Below are 24,364 nucleotides of genomic sequence, written 5' to 3' on the forward strand. Positions count from 1 at the left end.
GACTATTTAAATTATATATTTCACCGTAATACGATATGAGACAGGATGACTTTTTTTATCTGTGTCAGTCTGGGAGAAATATTTACCAAAAAGATTCTAGGGGTTAATATTTTCGTGACTACCCAACACCACAGCATTAAAAAAAATCTTCGCAGGTTTAGGAAGAGATGGTGAACCACCACATAAATAGCGATGGGCCATGACACGTTTTATTAAGAGCGGGAGCCACGGTAACAGATCAATATTTTCGTACGGCTCAATGAGTCGAATCAATTGAACGACGACGGTTCTATTGAAAGGGAGCTCAATAATAATGCTGTGTTCGCCCGATACGAGTCGCCTGATACGGCTCCTCCGCTACGGCTCCCCCTATACGGCTCCCCCGATACGGCTCCCAGCTCCTAGCCGTGTACGCCGCCTTATCAGGTGTAGGTACATAGTTTTTCCAGATGTCGGACTACCTTTATATCTATATGTCAGACGCCGTTTGTCTCTATGTCTCTGAGTATGTAATGGCAATTAATATGTGGATAATTTTAATGGCAATAGTATTTATTAAATATAACAACATGTAATATTAAAAAAGTAGGTAGTATATAAAAATAAAATAAAATCATTTATCAAATAAAATACATTCAAAACAATAATAAGTACCATTTATAACAAATCACCTAGAAATAACTTTAATGCATAGTTTCAATTTAATCTAAAAACAAGTCGTCAGGCCAAACAGTCTCTACTATCCAATCCAGGTAATAGGAAACTCTTGTATAAACTCCGGGATTTCCAATATCACAAGATTTTCCATATGAAACGATGCCAATCACCTTGAAGAGGGTATAATTTTCATTTCCAATTGAAACCTTCATTGGACCACCCGAATCTCCCTGAAAAAGATAAAAAATATGAACAATGAAAACAAAATTTTCCAAACAACTTGAACTCACAGAAATTGATTGGCTTAGAAGCTTGTCGACATGAAATGTTTGACCTCAGTATCGAACTCCCGCTACTCTTTATAGAAAACTCAAAGATGAAATTGACAATATATTCAAAATTCCAGAAGTAGAATTTGCGCGAAGATTGTATTCATTATTGCATTAATATTGTGTAAATCGATTTTAGTTGAAAGTTGGGGGAATATCTTTGGTATTTTCCAAAATTGATGCATTTGTAAAAAAATATGATATTTAGTTGTAGGAGACGACCTCATTCCAAAATCGATGGCACAGTAAGCCAACAATAAGCTGACATTGCTTGTGTCATGATGGAGGACTTAGCCAGCCGAGGAGTTGGCCTGGGTGGGACCCAAACTCGAAGCCGACTCAGCCAGTGACCGGTCGTTTCAAAGATTATGTTTAGAGCGGAAAAGTACAAACCGGGCAAGCGTCAGCGTGGCTGATTTTATTTTCAGCGCAGATCTGTCCCTCTGTCGGAAAGGGTTGTGGACGGTTCAGTTTTTCAGAACATTCTTCCGGGGGCGTTTTAAACACTGAAGCTTTCAGCAGAGAATTTGACCCCACTCCTAAATAATCAGAATAGTGATTTTTTAACATGAAATAATGTTTTAAGATTTTCACGGACAAAACTATTATAGTGACTTATTTTTGGGGTATATGCCGTGTTGCGTTACCTCCTTCTTTGGCTAACGTTTCGGATCGCATTACAGCGTCCATTATCGGGGGAGATTTGTAAAAAAATGTGGTTAAGCTATGTAGATGCGATATCACGTTGCCAGCCCCAATCCTTTAAGGACTTTAGAGGGGACCCCACCACTTTCCTAACGGCGTTATAAGGAGACATAATAACCTAGTTTTTTTTGTTGAACGAAGTTACATTTTTGATGAACGACTCTAGACCCTCAAACAGTACGCAAGTACTTAAATTAAACATAAACAAAGAAAAGAAAAGTTTAAACAGCATTCCATTGAAGAATAATTGAAGATAATCTCGGAGCCCTGTCAAATTTCAACTGAGTAAGTTACGAGAGCGAAGGGAGTGGAAAATTAGTTAATCCAACAAATACACGGAAAAGCACTGCAAAAATCACCGAAATCTTATAACCTACGCCAAAATAAGGCAAACTTTGTACGCCACTATACCAAATATTTGATGCCACGTAAATAGTTTACAGTAAATTTTTATTTTATTGATCGTGTATTTCTCTAACCGTTCGCTTTTAATTGCATTTATAAATCCATTCGTAAAACAGATTTTGTCTTGATTGTCTTAAGTTACTAGTAATGCAATATTGTGTTGCGAATTCTATAGTTTAGTTTCGGCTTTTGACTAGAAAGTAGTTGCATTTATTGATTTTTCGCAGTTATTCTTAGTTATACCCAATATTGTAGAATAGCAAAATATTGTGTTTTTAACATTTTTTAAATGCTGCTGAGTTGGTGTGAAAAAGGCCTTGAATATAAAAATGAATTTGCGATATTGCCTAACACTGATATATTCGTCTGCCGATATTATAATATATTCACCTTACACAGACTTAAAAGTAGCCCCCATCGCTAAAACCTTGTGCCGTGGGTTTCGTATACATTTTTTTTGTTTTTAGGTTTTGGCATTTACCTTGAATTTTTCCGTCTGTCTGTCCCCACCCGGCAATTTGCATTTCCGTCTGTGGATCTTTAACATCTGTCTGCAGGCAAGCCGGAAATTGTTTATAAGGCTTAAAACTGATCTCTTCTGCCAGTCTTAAAAAATGGTGGTTATTATAATATTACATTATATATTTTTTTATTTAAGTTTTTATTCCAGCAGGACTAGGAGGGTTGTGCAATCACAGTCTGCCATATTACATGATATTTATACAAGAGAACAATAAAATAATGAACAATATAGCTAATTGATATAGATATAGATTAACAAATTAATATAGATTAACAAAAAATCATTATAGGTAGGTAGGTTTCTAATAAATAAATTAAAAACTGAGAGAAAATATCAAAATATCAAATATTTTGAAAACAAATTCGTTTTGTTTAGGGAATTTGTAAAAAAACTGTTTCTTTACTTTTGATCTCTCTCATGAATTATTCACTATCGCCATTTTTCGAATTTTTTTCATGGCATCATGTAAACATATTTGAGGCAAGCTGGAAGGAACTATTATTTATCTTTCTGAAGTCGAAAAAAATATATTTCCGCACGAAAGAAAAAAGACATATTTTTTTTATAAAATATGGATGCCCGGTCATATATGACCCTAGAATGCTGGAGGTGTTAACCCACCAACTAAGTTTTTTTTTAAATCGACTCCAAATGTAATATAGATATTATTTATTGTTATTAACTTTAATTTGTTGAACTTCCTTTTATATATTTAATAATATTATTATTGAATTTACAAAAAAAACAATTAATTTATAAACAAGTTCAAGACAGGTGTTTTGCCCTCTGAAGGCCTTAATTCTCTGAAGACAGTTTGATAATGCCTCAGAGGGCGAAACAGCTGTCACGCTCAGTAATAATTACATAGCAGAACTTGTTTGTAAATAAACTTTTTTTGTAAATTGAAAAATATTGATAATATTGAGTATATAAAAAGAAAAAAAAAGAAAATTATTTAAATTCACCAGTTTTCCTCTTGTACCACTAGTTTCCGAACGGCGTATATTAATATTTATTAAGTAACGATGATTTTTTTTAAATGATGGAAAACTCCATTACGAATAATCTGTGAGTGACATTATTTAGAAATATCTTTTAAAGTAGTTTTTTTTCATCAAACTTTTCTTCAAATGTAATTTTTCATCATTTATAACTTCATCAAACAAAAGTTTCACTTTTAAAAAGGGAATTATGTTTTTGTTTGAATGCTGGAGGGGGGGGGGGGGGGGGATTTAAAAATTATAATAATAAATACCTGAAGAGAGCGATATCATTTTGAAAATTAATTCTATTGTATTTGGGATGTTCGATCACTTTATCGACGGGGTGGTCTGAATAATTGTCATAAATCTCATCGATTATGGTGGAACCAAGGCGGGCGTGGAATTCTCTGAAAAGGTAATATAATACAAACACATTTTTAATGTACCTAAATAATACCTAAACGCACTCTTATAGAGATCTTCGACATCTAAGTACATACATAATCTGATAGCAATTTAAATAGGAATCATAAACACCATGCTTAAGAGCCTATCTTTAAAAAAAGGGTTTCATCACAACATCAGCTGGCTATTATTAATGGTAAAACAGTTTTTAAATAAAGGGCTTCATCACAACATCAGCTTGGTATAAATGGTAAAAACAGTTTTTAAATAAAGGGTTTCGTCACAACATCAGCTTAGTATTAGTAAAAGTGGTAAACACAGTTTTAAAAGTGTTTAAATTGGTCATTAAAATGTCTATTTTATTATTAGAGCAGTGTAAATTGTGTGCATTGTGTTATTAGTGTACATTGTGTTATTAGTGTACATTGTGTTATTAGTGTACATTGTGTTATTAGAGTACATTGTGTTATTATTTCTTAATGTTCGCGGTAAAGGGGAGAAATAACCGGTATTTGTGTGATAGGCCTTCATATTGAACATTTCTTTCATCCTCCTTGTTGATTTTCTTGATTGCGTGTTAATGCTTATTTGGGATAAAATATTTGGTGTATCAACTGATGCATGTAGAAGCAATATATCAGAAAGTTTACGTCTAGCGGTCAGAGAGTATAGTTTAAAGTGCAAAATTCGGTCATTATACGATCCAAATTGATCAGATAAACCTTCACGATAAGTGATTACACTGCGACTGTAAAACGTAAAACAATGTAAAAATGTATCAGATGTAACACAAATATGTACCAAAAATATAATACTTAAACTATTTAAAAAAATGCAACCATCTACTAGACCGCGTATACATCACACTAGATCAGCGGTTTCCAATAAGTTTTTTCCTGAATACCCCATGGAGAAAGAGACTAAACTCGCGTACAATAACAAGTGCAATTAAATCTGCATAAGTCAAGAATTAAAGTCTGGGTGAAGTATGTCAATGAAATAACATTAAAGCAACCCTAAAACGCCAAGGAAGACGCATCCAATTAAATGAAATTACATAACTTTAGTTCACCTCAGCACAGGATCTCCCAGTGAGAAGAGCTAAGAAAAAACCAAAAATATTTAACCTAATAATAACTTGATTAACAAGATTTTAAAATAGTTTTCTAGTCGGTCCTCACGTTGGGCGCCAGTTCATAATAATATTTGTTAGTAATAATTAATTTATATGCGGGTTCGAAAACAAATACCTTTATTCAGTAGTAACAAAATAGTAATAATCAATGAACGGTGTAACGTAGTTACTTCAAGAATATGTAGATGAACCTTGTTTTTGTTCGATGGCAAGGTGAGTGTGGCGCAAGTGGACACAGCAGAGGCTGACGGGGAGAGGGGAGGCAAGGTGGTAAGGGATGTTTATTTGTATGTCGGTCCTGGTGGTTGCTTTTTGCGACACTGAAACCTGATGTTGCCTTGAATATAGACGCAGTGCAAAAGGAGTGTTTTATTTTTACCTAGCAATGTGTAATTAGAGGAGTTTCAAACAAGTTCGCGGATCCTCCCATTGACAGCGTGATCTCCTGCGTTCTCTTTCTGGTTTTATATTGATAGATGTTAGAAGCCTTTATTCTTATTTAACACTTTCATTAATCAAGGAAATGAAATCCTCTCCCCTCTGACTGAAAACAGTATCGATTTGATCCACGAATCCTGAGTTCAATTTGTTCATGATCTAGTTATATATATCACAGATAAAAAGGTGAGTGACATTTTTCTTTGTCACATTATTATACGTGACAACAGTCATAAATAAACAAAAGATCTACACTCGCGGAAAATGCGACACGGCGCGTTATCTCAGCCTATATTTGGATGACAAAAATCTTCTAGGTACCTTTTGACATCGATGAAAAGGACGACACATCTTGCTATCAGTGTCAGATATGGAGCCTAGGGATCGATCTGGATACTGCTCGTTCAAGGCCGTGCGTTCGCTTATATTGGCCGTCCATGGTACATCATTCGGTGGGTAGCGGGGAACCGGTCACTGTTTAGTTGGTTTATAATTTGCGTGATCAGTACGAGATCTACAATGTCCGGCGTTTGTAGATAAGGATACCGTATTAGTTGAGAGTGAGAAAATTTTCGAGTAAGTTCGGTTTTCTTCCCGTCACACTTAATTACCAATTGTAATTTAAATTATTTTTATGTCAATTGTGTGTTAAACGAGTTATACGGTTCGGACAAACGACACCACTTCAATATAAATGTGGCTGCTGCCTTAACGAGTACCTAGCCAGAATCCGATAAAAAAATAGTTGCCGAAATTAGAAAACGAGTACCCACAATTTATATTCACTATTAATATGAAGAAACAAATATCCAATATTTTTTATTTCAACTATACACACGGTCCAAAAAGGATTAAATGACATCCATTACTTAGATGAGATTTATTCATCTTAAAAATAAATACCTCTATTGAAAGAAATTTGCAACTATAACTACGGTTGGGTTGTTTTAGAGAATTTGAACGATTCTTCAAATTTAACACTTAGGACAGATTGTTTCGGAGAATTTGAACAATTCTTCAAATTTCAAGGTTCATTTACAAGTTCTTTGAAAGATTTTTTAAAGTTCTATTATAATGTTAGTTTTGTCAAGCAACTACCCTATAATGATATAATAACAGAACTTGAATAGAACTTTCACAGAACCCGAAAATGAACGTTGAAATTTGATGAATTGTTCCAATTCTCCGCAACAACCCGTCCATAATTGTCAAGTTTTGTGAAAGTTCTTTTCAAGTTTTGATATTATTTCAGTTCTGTCAAGTAAATGGCCTTTAGTGATATATTAACAGAACTTGAAGAGGACGTTCACAGAACCCGGAAATGAACGTTGAAATTTGATGAATTGTTCAAATTCCATGAAACAACCCATTCTAAGAATACAACAGAAGTCTACATATATACTATTCCCCCAATAAAAACCTCAATGGCACAAAGACAATTTAACTTTCTTGCTCCAAAAATATTCAATAATTTAACGTTATAAATAAAATCAATAGCCAAATACGACAGTTTCAGGAAAGCGCTCGGGGATTTTTTGATGTGTGATTGTTATAGTGTTAGTAGCCTATTCCAAGTACTCAGATAGAGGTGTATATATTGTTTATATGCGTGAGGATGCGTCATATGGGTGTATGTATACATGTGCTGTTATATGTATATAGGTATGTCTGCTGCTATATACACATGTGTGCTTGCATGCACACATATTAAAAATTATATATATAATTATGTACATTTTTACAATCTAATGCTAATTTACTTCTTTCTCCTTTCTAATTTCTATCTTCTACTTTTTATTACAATTTTTCCAAAATTTTAGCTTCATCTATAGTTACTTATTTCATATGTTTACACTAGATTTCATATTTCATACAAATTAATTACACTCAATTGGTCACCATGAAACAGGCAGCCGCCTAGTATGGTGATTCATTATATCTACTTTATGTAAATTTCATAATAATGTAACATGTATTAAATAAATAAAATAAAAAATAAAATACAGACATTAGATATAAATAAAATTAACAATAGAAATATTATAGTATATAAACAATAGGTAGTATGTAATAAATAAAATTTATGGTTTCTTATAACCTGCCTCACTAGGCTAGCCTGTGTTGAGGCAGTAATTTTACAGGTTAATTTAAATGCATATGTGTAGGGAAGTAAGAGCTTTACAGATGTACTCATAGAAGGCAGTGCATAGAGCTTGCATGGAAGTCCGCAAGATAGAAGCCAGTGTCCAGTAGTCGTCAGGGCCAGTGGGAATGCTCCCAGACAAACTTACTGTTTCAGATCTCAATTAGCCAGCTTCTAGTAAGATTGAGTCACCGTAGTCGAGTAATACGAGAGGTATTAATAAATCCCTGATTTATCACAAATAACCATTAATTTATATTCTTCTTCTACGACGAGTTGAAGAACTGTTTATGTGAACACAACAATATGGATATACCCATATTGTAATATAAGACAATGTAATCACTCAACAGTTTTGTTGTTCATCATCAATCATTTTTGGTGAGTGTACCGGTAAAGTCCCCATCATTACCTTTGATCCAAATTCTAATGTTATTTTTTAAATTTGTTTGTGCGTGAATTTTTGTTATGCTCTTTGTCTTGTCGATGTATCTTGTCTTAATCAAATATCCTCTCGCAATGTACCTAACATTTATTTGACTGAAAGTAGTATGCATTACAGGAATTTGGAGTATATCTTTGTCATTGTTTCGAATACAGAGAGTATTTATATAGGGTTTTATACAGGTGTATGAGGATTGTCTTCGTATACCTGCCGAACGTCAAACACATTCATAATATTCAAGTCTGTAATAAGAGATAGCCTAAAGATATAATTTTTGGCTTACGGATCACGCAGTCCAACGCAGTGAGCAGCTGTCAAAATGAATCGGGAAGAAATGAGAGTTCCTCCGCATATAAATTGAATTGATTTTCCAGAAACAATACCCAACGCCGCCTGAAAATTTATAAAAATATGTTTACGCGTTCCTAGATAGTGACAATAAATTAATTTATTACATGCTTATGCGTTCCTAGATAATAACAACAAAATTAATTTGACAATTACAATTTATATGCCCTAAACTGAGAGAATATTTTTTAATAAACTTAATAATTTTTATACACTTAATTTAATTGTTTTTTTTGGTCCGACATCTTGAAAAAACATCGATATTTTACTTAAAGTTCCACAATTTTAACAGCAATAATTAGTCGCTTGAAATATCAATACATTTTAAAAATATCTTACGAGTGAAAAAAAAATGCCGCCGACGGGAATTGAAACTGCGCCTTCTGATGTCCGGTCAGGTGCTATATAAATAAATCTATCCGACAACTTACAAATGAAACACTAAAGAATCGCCTAAAAACATACAAAAACAAACTTACTAATATAATAAAAAACACAAAAGAAAACTATTTTCGGAAAAAATTAGAAGCAACGGAGAGCGATGCAAAAAAAGTCTGGCATGTTATAAATGAAATCATAGACAAGAAAAAACATTAAATAAATGAAATAGATAACATCACACATAAGACTATCAAAATACAATGTATTTAATTTATTTATTGTTATTAAGTTTAATTTGTAGAACTCCATTTTATTTTTTTATTTTTTATATATACAATAATATTATTATTGGGTTTATAAAAACAGTTTATTTTTAAACAAGTTCTGCTGTGTAATTATTATTACGCGTGACAGCTGTTTCGCCCTCTGAAGGCATTATCAAACTGTGGGTAGCCCACTTACAGACGATAAATTTATATTATTTCTAGGTAGGTATTTTAATTTCATTTACTGATTTCTTAATTGATTTCTAAGTAAAATATCAAAAATTATTAATGGTTTGCTGGGGTAATAACCATTAATAATTTTTGATATTTTACTTAGAAATCAATTAAGAAATCAGTAAATGAAATTAAAATACCTACCTAGAAATAATATAAATTTATCGTCTGTAAGTGGGCTACCCACAGTTTGATAATGCCTTCAGAGGGCGAAACAGCTGTCACGCGTAATAATAATTACACAGCAGAACTTGTTTAAAAATAAACTGTTTTTATAAACCCAATAATAATATTATTGTATATATAAAAAAAAAAAAAAAAAAAAAAAAAAAAAAAAAAAAAAAAAAAAAAAAAAAAAAAAAAAAAAATACAATGTAATGAAAATCCTTTAGATGCCGCCAACATATTCAACAACTTCTTTGCAAATGCTTTTGCAAATCAAATTCAAAAAATACCGTCCAATGACGTACAGAACCTTAACATTAATATCTCAAACAAAATTGACATGTTTCACCTTACTTCAGCCCAGGAAATCGAGCAAATCATTTCAAGCATGAAGGGAAAACCAGCACCAGGTTTCGATGGAATTACTGTCACACTAAATAAACAAACTTGTCTGAAACACTAAAAGCTATCAAAAAACAAAATCTCAAAACCCTTAACACATTTGATCAACATTAGTCTCCAAAGCGGAATATTCCTAACTATATATATACAAACCATCATCACTCCAATTCTTAAATCTGTCAACCCAGAAGAAGTGACAAATTATCGTCCAATATCGCTGATCTCAAACATTGCGAAAATCTTTGAAAAAATTATCAAAAAAAGATTGAATGACTTTATTGACAAAAATTACGTAATTTACGGCAACCAATATGGATTTATGAAAAATAGAAGTACCCAAGATGCAATTGCCAAATTATCGAACATAAACGAGGACAAATTAGACAAATCTTTGAAATGTCTCGGAATCTTCATAGATCTTAAAAAAGCTTTCGATAGTATTTCTCATGATAACCTTATTAAAAAATTGAATTGTGTTGGGATAAACGATAAAGCTCTAAAATGGATAAAAAGTTATTTATTTGAACGATACCAAGTAGTCAAGATAAACAACTCACTTAATCAACCACTAACAAGTAATTTCAGGATACCGCAAGGCACAGTCCTAGGCCCCCTACTATTTATAATTTATGTCAACGATATTTTAAAACTACCACTTAACGCAAATATAATATTATATGCCGGCAACCCAGCTATCATAGTGAATGAGATCGACTGGAATGTAGTAAAAGAACAAGCAAATAATAGCATGAACACATTGAAACAATGGTTTGATAAAAATCTTCTCTCATTGAACACTAACAAGACATACTATGTACATTTCTCAATTAACAAACTACAAACACTCCCTAACACTAACATAATTATTCACAATAACAAATGTAATAAAAACACATATATCTAAGGCTGTTCAATATTGAACTCAGTATCAGAAATTAAATATCTCGAAGTGATAATAGAACAACATATGAAGTGGAAAAGACATATCCGTGAATTGGTTAAGCTTATCAAAAAGTGTGTATATATATTCATAAGATTAAGAAATATTTTAAAAAGAAGTAACCTAAAAAGAGTATACTACGCACTAATCCAGTCGTTAATTCAATAGGAATTATTGAACATATAACATGAGCCTTGTATGATACTAGTTGAGAAAATCACCGAATGGTAATTTTTTAAAGTTTATAAAATAAACATAGACGAACGAGATTTATGTTGGGGTGAAGGGTGTTCCACTCATTGTCTGCTCTGTTCATATTCATAATGTCACTTGACACTTTTCATAACTAATCATTTTACTGAGCCACAGGTTAATCCAGTTTGGTTGAGTTGGAAAGAGCGCAGTTGTGCATTTGAGAAATATTAAGTCATCATTTTGGCTCAACAGATGATCAGTAGGTTTGGGAACAACAGCCGTTAGAGAAAAGTCGCAACAAATATTTAATAATAACAATGTATAAATTTAATGTTAAACATATTACCATGTGCGGATATTCTCCTTCATTCACTTCATCTCCCATAAAGATTTGTGTTGCTACTTTCTTGGTTTTGTCGTCTTCGAGTTTTTCTACATATCTTCTACACACTGCAAATATATCAATTCAATTTCATTTATTTATTAATTTTTAAAACACTACAAAACTGTTCATTTTAATTCGATTTAAAATCGTTGGTTAAGGAAAATTCTTACGTAAATAAAGACAGTGGGGTATATCAACTATATTAATAATAACAGAGCTAGCCTTTATAGGCAGTTAATGCTAAAAATGTCGATAACCGAATTGATTTTGTTCAACAGCAAGATTCCTCTCCCCGCCGGTATGACCATTGACACGTCAGTCCTGCAGGCTGGGAGATAGGGAACATAGAAATGAATGCTCTCCACGATTGACAAGTTTTCAAGACATCCACGAATCAATCTGACTGGAGATGGTTCATTACGATCATACCCAAAAAATCTTGATCGGACGATGGGAATTGGTTCAATTTCTACTTCATAATTTTTATTAATTCATTCATATAAACCAAATCGAAATTCAAAGAGATGTATTTAAAAAGGTTACGGTTTCTGGACTTTTTTCACTTTAAACCCAATTCATTTTTTTTAATAAAATAAAATACTTTTTGTTTTAAAACCACGAGTTTTTAATAATTTTTAGAACCAACCCGAAGATGCTTGAGTAAAGCAAAACCGGTCGGTTCTAAAAATTATTAAATACTCGTGGTTTTAAAACTAAAAATATTTTATTTTATTGAATATGTCAAACCAAAAAGTGATTGCTTTCTACAATAATAATTTTTAATAATTTCATTTCAGTTTTCGTTAACAAATGAACGCAAATGTTGGGAGTGAAAATTAACTTACTTCGCGGCATCAGATAGAGCTGAAACTTGGCAGATAGACTCATTATCAATGACAATGCCGTACACATGCTGTATCATACGTATCCAGACTATCCACCATTTTCCAATGAAATTCATATTTACGTAAAAACACTCAAACCCCGAAACCGCTTGATACCGTGTCGCCGACACACAATTACTCTATCAAATGCTCTGAAAATAAACATCCACCACCTCACTCGGAGCCACCAGTCAATGAAATGACCACCGCTAAGGAACGGACTTAGTATTTACGTTAATCCTCCTCCACTACTCACCAGAGGGAATTCCAAGATGGCCGACACCTCCAACCAATCACAGCACAGCATAGCCCATTGATATTTTCATCGAAAATGATTACAAATTCAAAAGTGACTATTTTTGATAACATCGGACTCAATTTACGGGAAAATGGTCGTAAATATAACCACGAAACAAATATCCACACCAAGAAATGATTATATGCTAACATAATAACATGAAAAATCACATCTAAATATATTTATTGCTCTTTGGGAAATGTTCAAACCAAAGATGTCTAACTTCAAACCGTATATGTAAATTTTGTATATTTTATTATAAAATAAACAAACGAGACTTGAGGTGATGGTTTAGGTAAATTGAACTGACTTGGTTAACGGTATCACCCCACAATATTAAATTCCTCTCAGCAAGCCAACCACTGAGAGGAAAAATACCTAACCAATTTACTCCTCACTAAAGAGGGGAACCTCGTCCGGGAGGGCCCGATTTGTATTTGTTCTATAAATAGAGAACCGGATTCGATGAAAAGTCAGTTCAACAACTACCTCTGAAAGGGAATCCTCTCCACCGAAGAACCATCGCCAAGTCTCCAACAAATATTTTAAAGTGTTTTACTTGGTACTAAATTCAGTTTTGCCAGTATTAAATTCCTTTCTTCATAGCCCAGTCAATGAAGGTTTTGTGTCGGAACTAATTCCCCGGAAGCTGAATTTTTCACAGATGTTAGAAAACTTTTAGACATGTATTTTTACAAAAGTCCCCGACTTTCCCCTTTGTGCTTCCTTCCCCACCCCCCCTTGAATATATTTTTCAAAGCCTTTCGGAATACGCTAATATCTCCTTAATGGTTTTATAAAATCAGATTATTTATTTTTTGTTTAGTTTCTTATTAGTTATTCTAAAAAAATGTATTCTTTCATTTTTGCAAGAGAAGCTATACAATCTCTACAATTTATTAGTAAAGGAAAAATATCAGTTTTTAAAATAGTATTTCAGAATATATTTGCACATAACTTTTTTCTGAGCCTGTTAACGAAAAAAAATAAATCAACAAAACTTGTAGACAATATTTCTAGCTACAAAATAATGTATATAATAATGGGTTTTAATTTATAATAAGGCACATAGGCTGTTAATAAGGAGCACGGCGCGCGGCGGCTCGAACGCGCAGCGGTTCGCGGCGCAGCGAGAAATTACAAAAACCTTAGGAAAGTAATGATTAATTCATGTGTTTGCTTTTTTTATAACAAATTCATCTAACTTTGAAGAGTTTTATTCTTATTTACCAGTTTTAGTTCCGAGGGGAGGGGGGTAATATAAATATTTTTCCCTGCCCAATGAAGCGCTTTCATTATCCACCAACCGCCGTGACCCGGTCTGGCTAAACAGTCATATAATGTTGTATGATTGTTTGAACTTATTATTTAAATAAGCCAAAAATACCTACAAAAGCGTAAGACTACCCTTTCACAACATTAAAATATTGCAGACCTTATGTTATGGCGAAGTTCTAAAAAATCTTTTGTGGAAATTCTCACTTGTTTTATTATGAGCACCTATCTACAATAAAATACCGAAACAACAAATCACTTAAAATAGTGCATAGATCTAAAATGGTTTACTTTCAAACAAGCTTCTTAAAATATACCTCAAAAAATATTATAATGACAAAACGGTTTGGAAAATATATTATATACTTATCAATATTATCTATGACAAAGTTAGGCAAATATTTAAATAATTTTCTAGTCAAGAGAGTCTTCCATTTATTCGTCATATTGGGGTGTGTTCAGACATGATAATCCGTTACGGTTGTAGCACATGGCAGAGAAGGTAAATCCAGATTTTCTGCAGCCACAGTAATTTCCACATCCAGACTTGCAGGAATAGGACACCAGAGAAAGAAGGTCATCAGGAGCAAATGGTTTCAAAAATTTCTTCTTTCCACCATTTTCATTTACATTTTCATACCTCCATCCACAGTTGATAGGGTTTAGTTTGTTTCGTAACCAAAACTGTACTTGCAAATAAACTGTCAACAAATGTTGATGACACGATTCTGAAGTCGGTGGTAGTTTTGCAATTTGCAAAGTTTTGCAAATTTAGATTTAAAAGCTGATTTTGTCGTTAGTCTGGTAAACTTATAGTATCGAGCTTCGTTTCAATTAGAGTAGCTACCAAGACCATACATGGCGAGAGCGAATTTTTTTCCATTTTGCAACAAGTTCTCTTCAGTTGCATCTTTTTACAGAAATGCCTCAGCTGCGTGTTTTGCTTCGGGATTGTTTTTCATCATGTCAACAACTTTTATCTTTCCTAACCCATATAAAGATGGGGTCGTATCACAGCCCGTAATGGCATGGGTAAATAGCATGTGTTTTCGAATATCTTTATGGTACATTATAGGTTTCTCTATGATGTAGAAAGTTCTTGAAGGGGCCTTTCCACCAACATCTTTACAGAAAAAAATAGATTTTCCTCCAGGAGCAAGACTTACAAGTAATACCAAAAGATCACTATCCGTGCCAACAACAATCACTTTTGAGAAGATGTTGAGTTGTTCGATGCCGGTTAGTACAATGTCAATATCGGCATCACCTGCGGCCGTGACTGTTTACAAACCAGATTCACTAAATTCATGACACAGTGCTTCAATCATTATTTTTGTTGTTTTTCTTATTAGATAAGAAAGCTTCCTTCTTAGTCAAACAACGTGTAGTACAGTTTAATTCAATATCGCACGATGAGTTGCTAGCCGACCTTCGTCTTTGCTCTCCATATTTTACAGTTGGTTCTTCAGGGTATCCATCGAAAACGACAATAGAATGTTTGCCAAATTTAGTATGGACGAAACGTGAGTATGATTTAATGATGTCTCCGTAAGTAGTTTAAGTTTGCCAAACAACAGAGTGTAGGAGGTATCCCCCATCGATGACTATTGCAGCATTTTCCAAATCAACTTCGTCATGAATACTTTCGATAAATACTTTTGCCATACATGATTTTGTTCCTTTACGAAGGGAGACTTCATCAAAAATAGAAGGGGTCTTGAAGCCAATTCATATCCTTAGTAGGTCTAAAGCTTGCTAGGACTATCACTAATGCACAGTATTCTGTTAAATAGCTGCTGAGGGTTTACTGCAACTTGTCTCGTCCTAACAGTTGCGGATTTGAATCTTGCTGGGTAGTCACCATGTCTTTCCTTTTCAGTCGTATATCTCCAAAATTACATCCTTTCATTTTTTGCATAGCTGCCAGGCTCACCTCATAAGCGTTATCACAATTGACACTATTATCTGAAATAAACCCTGAAGATAAATACACCAGCTCCCCCGAGAGCTTGGTGAACGGGCTGTGCTGTCTTAGCCATGATGTATATTTTCCTATATCTAGCTCATCCCTTTTCTTCCGTGATTCGCGCAGCTCAACATGCTGTTCAGTAAAATTAAATTCTATTCCGATGAATTCTTCAATGCTCTGTTGCACTTTCACGCAGTAAGTGGTTCCAAGTTTCCACTTTGACAAAGCGCTGTCAGTGATTCCACGCCCATGTGTCAAACCTCATACTGACTTCATTGGTCGCATGAGACACTGCTCGATGATTATGCCCGTCCACGTACCGGACCAATATCTGTCGCTTCTTCTTATTGTAAAGTACCCATTTTCAGTGAATAGTTTATATTCTTCTTTAGTGATTCTTGATTCGAGTTGCAACATACTTTGAACGTACATATATGCTGATTTTGCGTATGGTAAATGTCCTGCTTGGTGGAAAAATGGGAGCATATTAACAATAGTATTTAAGTGCATTTTCCGATTCCCGGACTTCTCTGCAAATATAAATCTAAGCATGAGGTCGATGCAATGTAGAAGGTAAAGCCACAACTTGGCAGTTCTACTCGATGATTCCTTAATCCTGTCTTCATTTGCTTCAGTATATGGAATCGTCTCTTTTAGATTGTCATCATTATTAACCTTCTCCATATCTTTTTTGTACGTAACACGTAAAATCTTGATACATATTTTCTATTTGTCTTAATTTCCCATCAATATCTCGGTATTCTTCTCTGATTACGTGGACAAGAGACGCTGCTGTTAAAGTGTAGGCTCTGTTTGCCCGAGAATATTCATGTACCTGGAGCATCTGGGTTACTGTTGAGGACGCGTAAACTGATTCCCATAAATTTCCCACATACCTTTATTTAAATAATAAGTTACAAACAATCATACAACATAATATGACTGTTTAGCCAGACCTGGGCACGGCGGTTGGTGGATAATGAAAGCGCTTCATTGGGCAGGGGAAAATATTTATATTCCCCCCCTCCCCTCGGAACTAAAACTGGTAAATAACAATAAAACTCTTCAACGTTAGATGAATTTGTTATAAAAAAGCAAACACATGAATTAATCATTACTTTCCTAAGGTTTTTGTAATTTCTCGCTGCGCCGCGAACCGCTGCGCGTTCGAGCCGCCGCGCGCCGTGCTCCTTATTAACAGCCTATGTGCCTTATTATAAATTAAAACCCATTATTATATACATTATTTTATAGCTAGAAATATTGTCTACAAGTTTTGTTGATTTATTTTTTTTCATTAACAGGCTCAGAAAAAAGTTATGTGCAAATATATCCTGAAATACTATTTTAAAAACTGATATTTTTCCTTTACTAATAAATTGTAGAGATTGTATAGCTTTTCTTGCAAAAATGAAATAATAAAAATTTTTAGAATAACTAATAAGAATCTAAAAAAAAAAATAATTTGATTTTATAAAACCATTAAGGAGATATTAGCGTATTCCGAAAGGCTTTGAAAAATATATTCAAGGGGGGGTGGGGAAGGAAGCACAAGGGGGAAAGTCAGGGACTTTTGTAAAAATACATGTCTAAAAGTCTTCTAACATCTGTGAAAAATTCAGTTTCCGGGGAATTAGTTCCGACATTGGGTCTTTTTTTCCCTTCATTGACTGGGCTATCAGTTCAGATTTGGAAATAAATTCCTTTCTGAACTTGGCTTCAAATTTCACTCCAAAATTTCGCCACACTCGCCGAGACTGAAACGTTGACAAGTGTACCCAGCCTCCTATTCATATACAGTAATTGTGCAGACGGTTAATTGTCTCGTACACATGCGAACATTTACGCCCTTCTTTAATATTCGATGTTGTTATAGCAGTTGACAAACGAAATAAATGTCGGTCCTACCCAATAAGAAATCGGTCACTGAGGAGTATGGTTCAATCCTCAGTCAAACTAATACAAAATCTATTTAAAAAATATACATCTATTATAAAATAACAGGGACATCCTAGCATAGCAGGTGAAATAATACTAAAAAATGAAACTATTACATTTTTTTTTTGTAGAAATAAAACCAAAATAAACATAAAATAGTTTGTGTTATTCTACAAAATGCAAACCAAAATGTATGTGAAAGGTGAAAACCGGTAGATTATCTTCGAACCTCCTAACTAATTTAATATGAAATCGTTAGATTAGTCATTCCTATTTGTCTTGATATGTATTACCCGCTGAAATTTAAAATTGTCGAAATAAAACATTTCAAAAGTTCACAGCAAAGTTAGAACCCTATCCAACTAAAGTGACGCACAATCAACTGTCAGATTTAAGGTTGATGATAAACATTCCCAGGTTACGAATAACCTGACAATATTTGAAAACCTCCTACTACCACCACAGTAAGCGGAAAATGTTGATTGTGTTGTGATGGAGGAATTAGCCAGCCGAGAAATTTAACACTGCGACAAGGTAGGAAAACCTACCCAAACGAACTGAAAGAACTGAGCAAAAGAAATGGTTTTGCACTCAAAGGTAATTTTTGAAAACAATGTCAGTTAGAAGCTTATGTAATGACGAGTTGATGAATTTATAGACTTGGCCAGCTGAAAGAAATTATTGTTTGTTTTCGATTATATCTTTTCCAAATTTTTCAAGCTTTCACATCTTTTATACACTAAACAATTTTTTTTTACCTTCTTTTGCAACGTAAGTCGGAAAATGGCGGCAGCATACTTTATTATCAGAACACACTATGGGCTCTAGGGCATTCTCGGAATAAGGTGTAGATATATCTCTGAAAGAAAAAAAGTTTTGCTATATCGCTGAGAAAAAAATGTCACATTACGAGGCTCAACAGTTATTCGTTATTAACAATATAGAAGCTGACAAAAATCTTAATACAAGAACAGATCTCTCTCATATAGAGATATGAGCTGACTGTGACGGCCAAAATAATTACTTATGGAGGGTTGTTTCGAAGAATATGAACAATTCATCAAATTTCAACGTTCAAGGTTCTGTGAAAGTCCTATTCAAGCTTTTATTTTACAACATTATAGGCTAATTGCTTGGCAGAACTGAAATAATAACAGAACTTGAAGAAGTCTTTCACAGAACTTGAAAATTAACTCCGAAAAAACCCGTCCTAAGGGTCCGTTTTTTGAGTGACCTTTACATTTGACACCTCAAAAATAGACCATCAGCACTATTTTGCAATTAGAACGGTCCCTGAATCGACAATTTTTGGCTTAAATGCGGTTTACAATATTTTTTTGTTGGGTTGTCTGATTAGTTGTAGATAAAAAAATAAACATATTAATTTGTTTGAATGGTTTGGTGAGCAATATTTTGAGGATGTAAATTCCAGTATACCAGAAAACTGGGTGTAGTTTTAAAGTGGAAATAATAGTATTATTAAGATTTGAAAAGCTTATTTTTTAAAGTATATATTTAACATGATCTCGCCATTTCTTACTCGGGAGTCCTCCACTTCTGCTACCACCCACTTCCTCGTAATACATTTTCCTTACACTCCGTTATTCGTTCATCACATACCCCCTCTTTTACCACACATAAGTTTTTGATTCACTTGATCTTGCCATGTTTTTCTCAAGCGTCATTAGTATGATGAAGAATGCCACATTGTTAATTTTTTAAAAATACAATATATTTACTAAAATTCGACTCCATATCTATTTCCGTAATCCGTAATAATTAAATAAATAAACGTACATTGTTACAAATCGAAAATATCGAGAAATATAAGATGGTGCTGATTTGTGACAATGTCAAATGTGACAATGTCAAATGTGACAATGTAAAATGTGATAAATTCAAATGTGACAATATCAAAAATGACAATGTCAAATGTGACAATTTCAAATGTGACAATTTCAAATGTGACAATTTCAAATGTGACAATGTCAAGTGTGACAATGTCAAATGTGACAATGTCAAATGTGACGATGTCAAATGTGACAATGTTAAATGTGACAATTTCAAATGTGACAATGTCAAATGTGACGATTGGTAAAACGTGTTTCGAATTAAATATCATAATTTATAATAATAAGCGAATATTTTTTAAAGAAAAATATGAGTACCTTGCTGAACAACACACCTACACTACAAGGACGAAATCCTCAAATCTACTAAACATTCCAAAATTAAATACATCTTTCGGCCAGAAGAACAACTATTTACATGCTATAAAATTATATAATGCCCTTCCTATTGAAATTAAGAACACCATGGATATAGAAAAGTTTAAAAAAGACATCAAACTATGGCTAACTAAACATGAGGGAGAAGATGAGGAAATCATTAAATTTATGAAGTAACCCCAACGCAACCTACAGACAACAAACATAAATACTTTTTGCTTAATTTATTTTATATTTTGTGGGAACCAACAAATTAGGAAATGAGACAATCATGATCAATACACATACAACAACCGCCTCGGAACAGGAATACCTAGTGAGGAGGACTGAGAACAAACTAAGAAACGAAGAGCGCGTGATACAACAGAGATATGTGACGTGTGTATTCTCTGCCTAGCAGTGCTGAGAAATGGCGTAACATCTAGTTAAATTTTATCAAATGGTAAGGTAAAAAAATCAAGATTATATTTACTTGTAAATATTGTCACATTCTTTGACATGGACGCATTTTCCTAGAGCTCCGCCGGGCAAGTAACAATCATCTAGAAATAAAAAAATGATAGCATATATTTTTAGTGTGGTTACTATATGGTTAGTAAAATAAAAAAAGAGTCGATGGTATCAAACATAAAAATGTATTGTGTAGACAATAACACACTCTTAAACAGTTACTGTCCACAATTGCATATTGCTGACGCTGGAGGTTTGCCCTTTTTGATTCTTGAAAAAAAAATTAATGATTATGATATTGAAAGATTCTATATTTTATTATTAACTTGACAAAAAAATATTTTATGAGATTTGAGCCATTTTCAATTTGTCCCCAAAACGACATGTTCGGTTTTAATCGTGAATTCGGCGATTTTGACTTCACGCCGGGCGACGCTGGTGACTGCAGTCCTACCAGTTATTGGCGTTTTCTATATCAAAATGACGTTGTAGCCAGTTGGAACTGTTTCAGAATGTGCGGTTTTAAATCGTGTATCAATAATATTATAATTGAAAATATTAAAATTACATATTTTTAATACGAGAATCATAATCAGAAAAATAAACTTTAAATCTTCAATTCGTAATTTATAGTGTGGTGTGGGTGTGTAAATACGGTCCAGCGTATGTCGTATACGCTGGGCCGTATTTATTGTTCCAGCGCCTTTGTAGTGTGGGCGTGTAAATACGCCCCAGCGTATGTCGTATACGTTGGGTCGTATTTATTGTGCCGGCGCCTTTGTAGTGTGGGCGTGTAAATACGCCCCAGCGTATGTCGTATACGCTGGGGCGTATTTATTGTGCCGGCGCCTTTGTAGTGTGGGCGTGTAAATAAGCCCCAGCGTATGTCGTATACGGTAAGATATGTCTATTAAAAACGTTTATTCAAAAACATATTGATATTGCTGAAAAGCATGAATACCTCAGTTACATGTGAAGTATATTTGTATAATGCCATAAAGCAATTAACTCCTCGGGCTAATTCGTTCGCTAAATTGGTAATCAAATGTTGTTAGAAAGAGAAAACACAAAGCTTTATATTATAAAACAGTTTACCACAGAATAACTAAAATGTACACCTCTATGAAATCAAAGGCTCCGACCACAATTTGAAATTTTGTGAATTTTCAATAAATTAATTTTATATGAAATGACAAAGAAGCGAGGTGCCTGTAATGTTTGTAATACATGTTTTTTCGTTATCAATCATTTTAAACCAGTGTTTCAAAGGAGTATACGTTTGATTTCAAAATTTTAACATTAGAAAAATTAAATGTTTATTATTAATAATAAAATTAAACAGCGTATTTCATCACCTGCTTCATGAAAAACTGTTTAATTTCAGATATATTCGGAAATTTCCCATTTAATTGGGAAGCGGAAATACTCACAAATTCTCTGACATTCTGACAGTTTCTTTAATAATATTCCAGAGCCCTAAAGAGTTAAGATATTTATTTATTTACTAGGCACATCCACATAAGTAAGGTTTAAACATATTTTTAATGTGCCTGTCTCACTAGAGATATCCAAGGCTAGTTTACAAATGTTTTATTTTACTGTGTCTGTCTCACTAGAGATATCCTAGGATAGTTTACAAATGTATTATTTGAGCATAAGTTACATTTAAGGTTAATTTCAACAGTTACATTATTTGATAAATTAGAAGTAAATATATTTGATAGAATGAAATCAGTTTTATTTTGAAAATACCCTAGTATTAATAATACGTTCAACTTCAGTAAAATATTGGCAGTAACAACCGCTGGAGGCGTTGGTGTAGCACATTTATGTTGAAATTCCTTTCAACGTCATCATATTGAATTTATTTAGTACTTGATGGCATTATTTTGGGCTGCATTATTTAAATTTTGATAAAAAAAATCTATAAAAGATCCAAAAGAGTAAGTTCTCTGTGTGCATTCTCTGTACGGATGTAATAATCACAAACACCGATAACTTCCTGGTGCCAAAAAGCTTATTTAATTTGCAATGTGTGTAGTTCTCATTAAATTAAATTCATTTAATTAATAAATAACAAACAAGTGAAATCTACAAAGAAGAAATTAAAGAAAAATTCTCACAATTATATAAGTATTTTATTATCTTTTTAAAACATCAAAGACAGAGTTAATATCCGTTTTAGTATTTTTTTATGTATGACCAAAAAAGAAGTAAAATGGTGTTGAATTTTCTTTTTTGATTTCTATAATTTATGAACGTAAAATAATGTAAGAATTTAGAGGTATTATTCATATTAAAGGGTATTGGTATTGGTGTATGTTTCAATAATGGTATTAGATAACTTTTATTTCAGACTAGTAGATACCGCAATGCTTCGCTGTTATTAATGTATTTCTCGAGCGTCTCAGACTTATTCCACTATTAACTCCTCTATACTACAATGTTACTGTTAAAAACTACATTACATCGAATTTAATTCCACTCCGTATCTCATTCTGGTGCAGAGATATTGCATTATGTATTCGTCGGGCGTCCCCGACTTTTTGTACCATTCAACCCACTCTTTTAACACTCCTGGAACTAATAAGAAAAAACTTTCAGCGATATCCTGAATATACTGTTCGACGTCCGGAAGCACAAACATACGCAGGATGTATTTGTATATATTAAGAATTGAGTGAGATGACTAATTATTGCACTACTGATATTGATACCACAATGATATTTATATATTGATACACGTTCAACAAAATCATATCGTAATCTCTTGTTAGTAAAAATGTATACTTACTTTCCACAACGGCAGCAGATAACATAATCATTCCAAAGGTTATGAACAGGTAAAACATGATTCACGTGACTATAAAATAAAGTTGATTTGAGTATAAAGTTATTTCGCATAAGCTAATTATAAATAACGCTACCAATAATCGCTTAAGTGTTTAAGGTGTTTTTCAAGTGATCTGCCACTTTTAACTATCGTCTATCAACTGCCAATAAGCTGTTTGCACAATTTGTCAAGGATAAGGTTGTTAGTTGATCCGACATCTCAAACCGGTTAACATTTATTTTCCTCGTTTGAAATATTTACAGTGATCACTTTTCCCCTCCTCATTTTCAATCGTTACGGTGTATTATCTAGCTACACGAAACGTAACGTAAGGTTAAACGTAACGTAAAGTCAAACGAAACGTACGTTATAATCTACGCGTTCATAGTGGCTTTCATTTACATGTTTTAGGAAATACGATTTTGGAAGTTATGCTTTAAAATATTATGACGAATTATTTATTTAATATAGGAGATTATTTGATGAAGCCGGTCCTGTGCAGTAGTGTTGAGTACGTCGTAGAAGATTCACTACAAATGTCCCATAGAAATTCGCAAAATGTCCCACCTTCTCACAATATGTATTTGTCCCACCTCTTTGTATTACTACAAATGAGGTGTGAGGTGGTTGGTGTGTTAGCACTACATTTCGTGTTTGGATTATTTTTGTACCAGAGTCGTGAGGTGGTTGGTGTATTGGCAGTACATTTCGTGTATGGGACATTTTTGTACCAGAATCGTGAGGTGGTCAGTTGCTTGTTGTATTGGTACTACATTTTGTGCACGGGACATTTTTGAACCAGAGTTTTGAGGCGGTGAGGCGGTTGGTATATTGGCATTACATTACAATCACATCACATGGGAGGGAGTTGACTGGTGGTGAGGGAGGGTTGAGGGAAATGGAGAGAGAAGGACGTTGAGGGAGAGTTGGAATGAATGGGGTTAGTTTAGAGAGGTGTGGGGGGAAAGGAGCGGGTGGTAAGTTGGTTTTTTTATTATTATGTGA

General features: G+C 33.5%; 1 protein-coding gene across 1 annotated transcript; it reads right to left on the minus strand.

The window, feature by feature from the left end:
- Positions 1 to 701: 701 nt before the first annotated feature.
- On the minus strand, positions 702 to 23,431 carry LOC149420159 (serine protease Hayan-like). Its single transcript, XM_089636313.1, has 9 exons — positions 23,321 to 23,431; positions 20,549 to 20,618; positions 18,607 to 18,707; positions 11,446 to 11,549; positions 8,452 to 8,561; positions 3,875 to 4,009; positions 2,578 to 2,702; positions 1,380 to 1,525; positions 702 to 887 (listed from the first exon to the last, which is right to left on the minus strand). The coding sequence occupies exons 1-9, from the start codon at positions 23,376 to 23,378 to the stop codon at positions 702 to 704; spliced, it is 1,035 nt and encodes a 344-aa protein (XP_089492439.1). The 5' UTR covers positions 23,379 to 23,431.
- Positions 23,432 to 24,364: the final 933 nt, after the last annotated feature.

The sequence above is a fragment of the Hesperophylax consimilis genome, chromosome 10 (genome assembly GCF_061612785.1).
Source record: "Hesperophylax consimilis isolate HC1 chromosome 10, BYU_Hcon_1.0, whole genome shotgun sequence".
Lineage (NCBI taxonomy): Eukaryota > Metazoa > Arthropoda > Insecta > Trichoptera > Limnephilidae > Hesperophylax > Hesperophylax consimilis.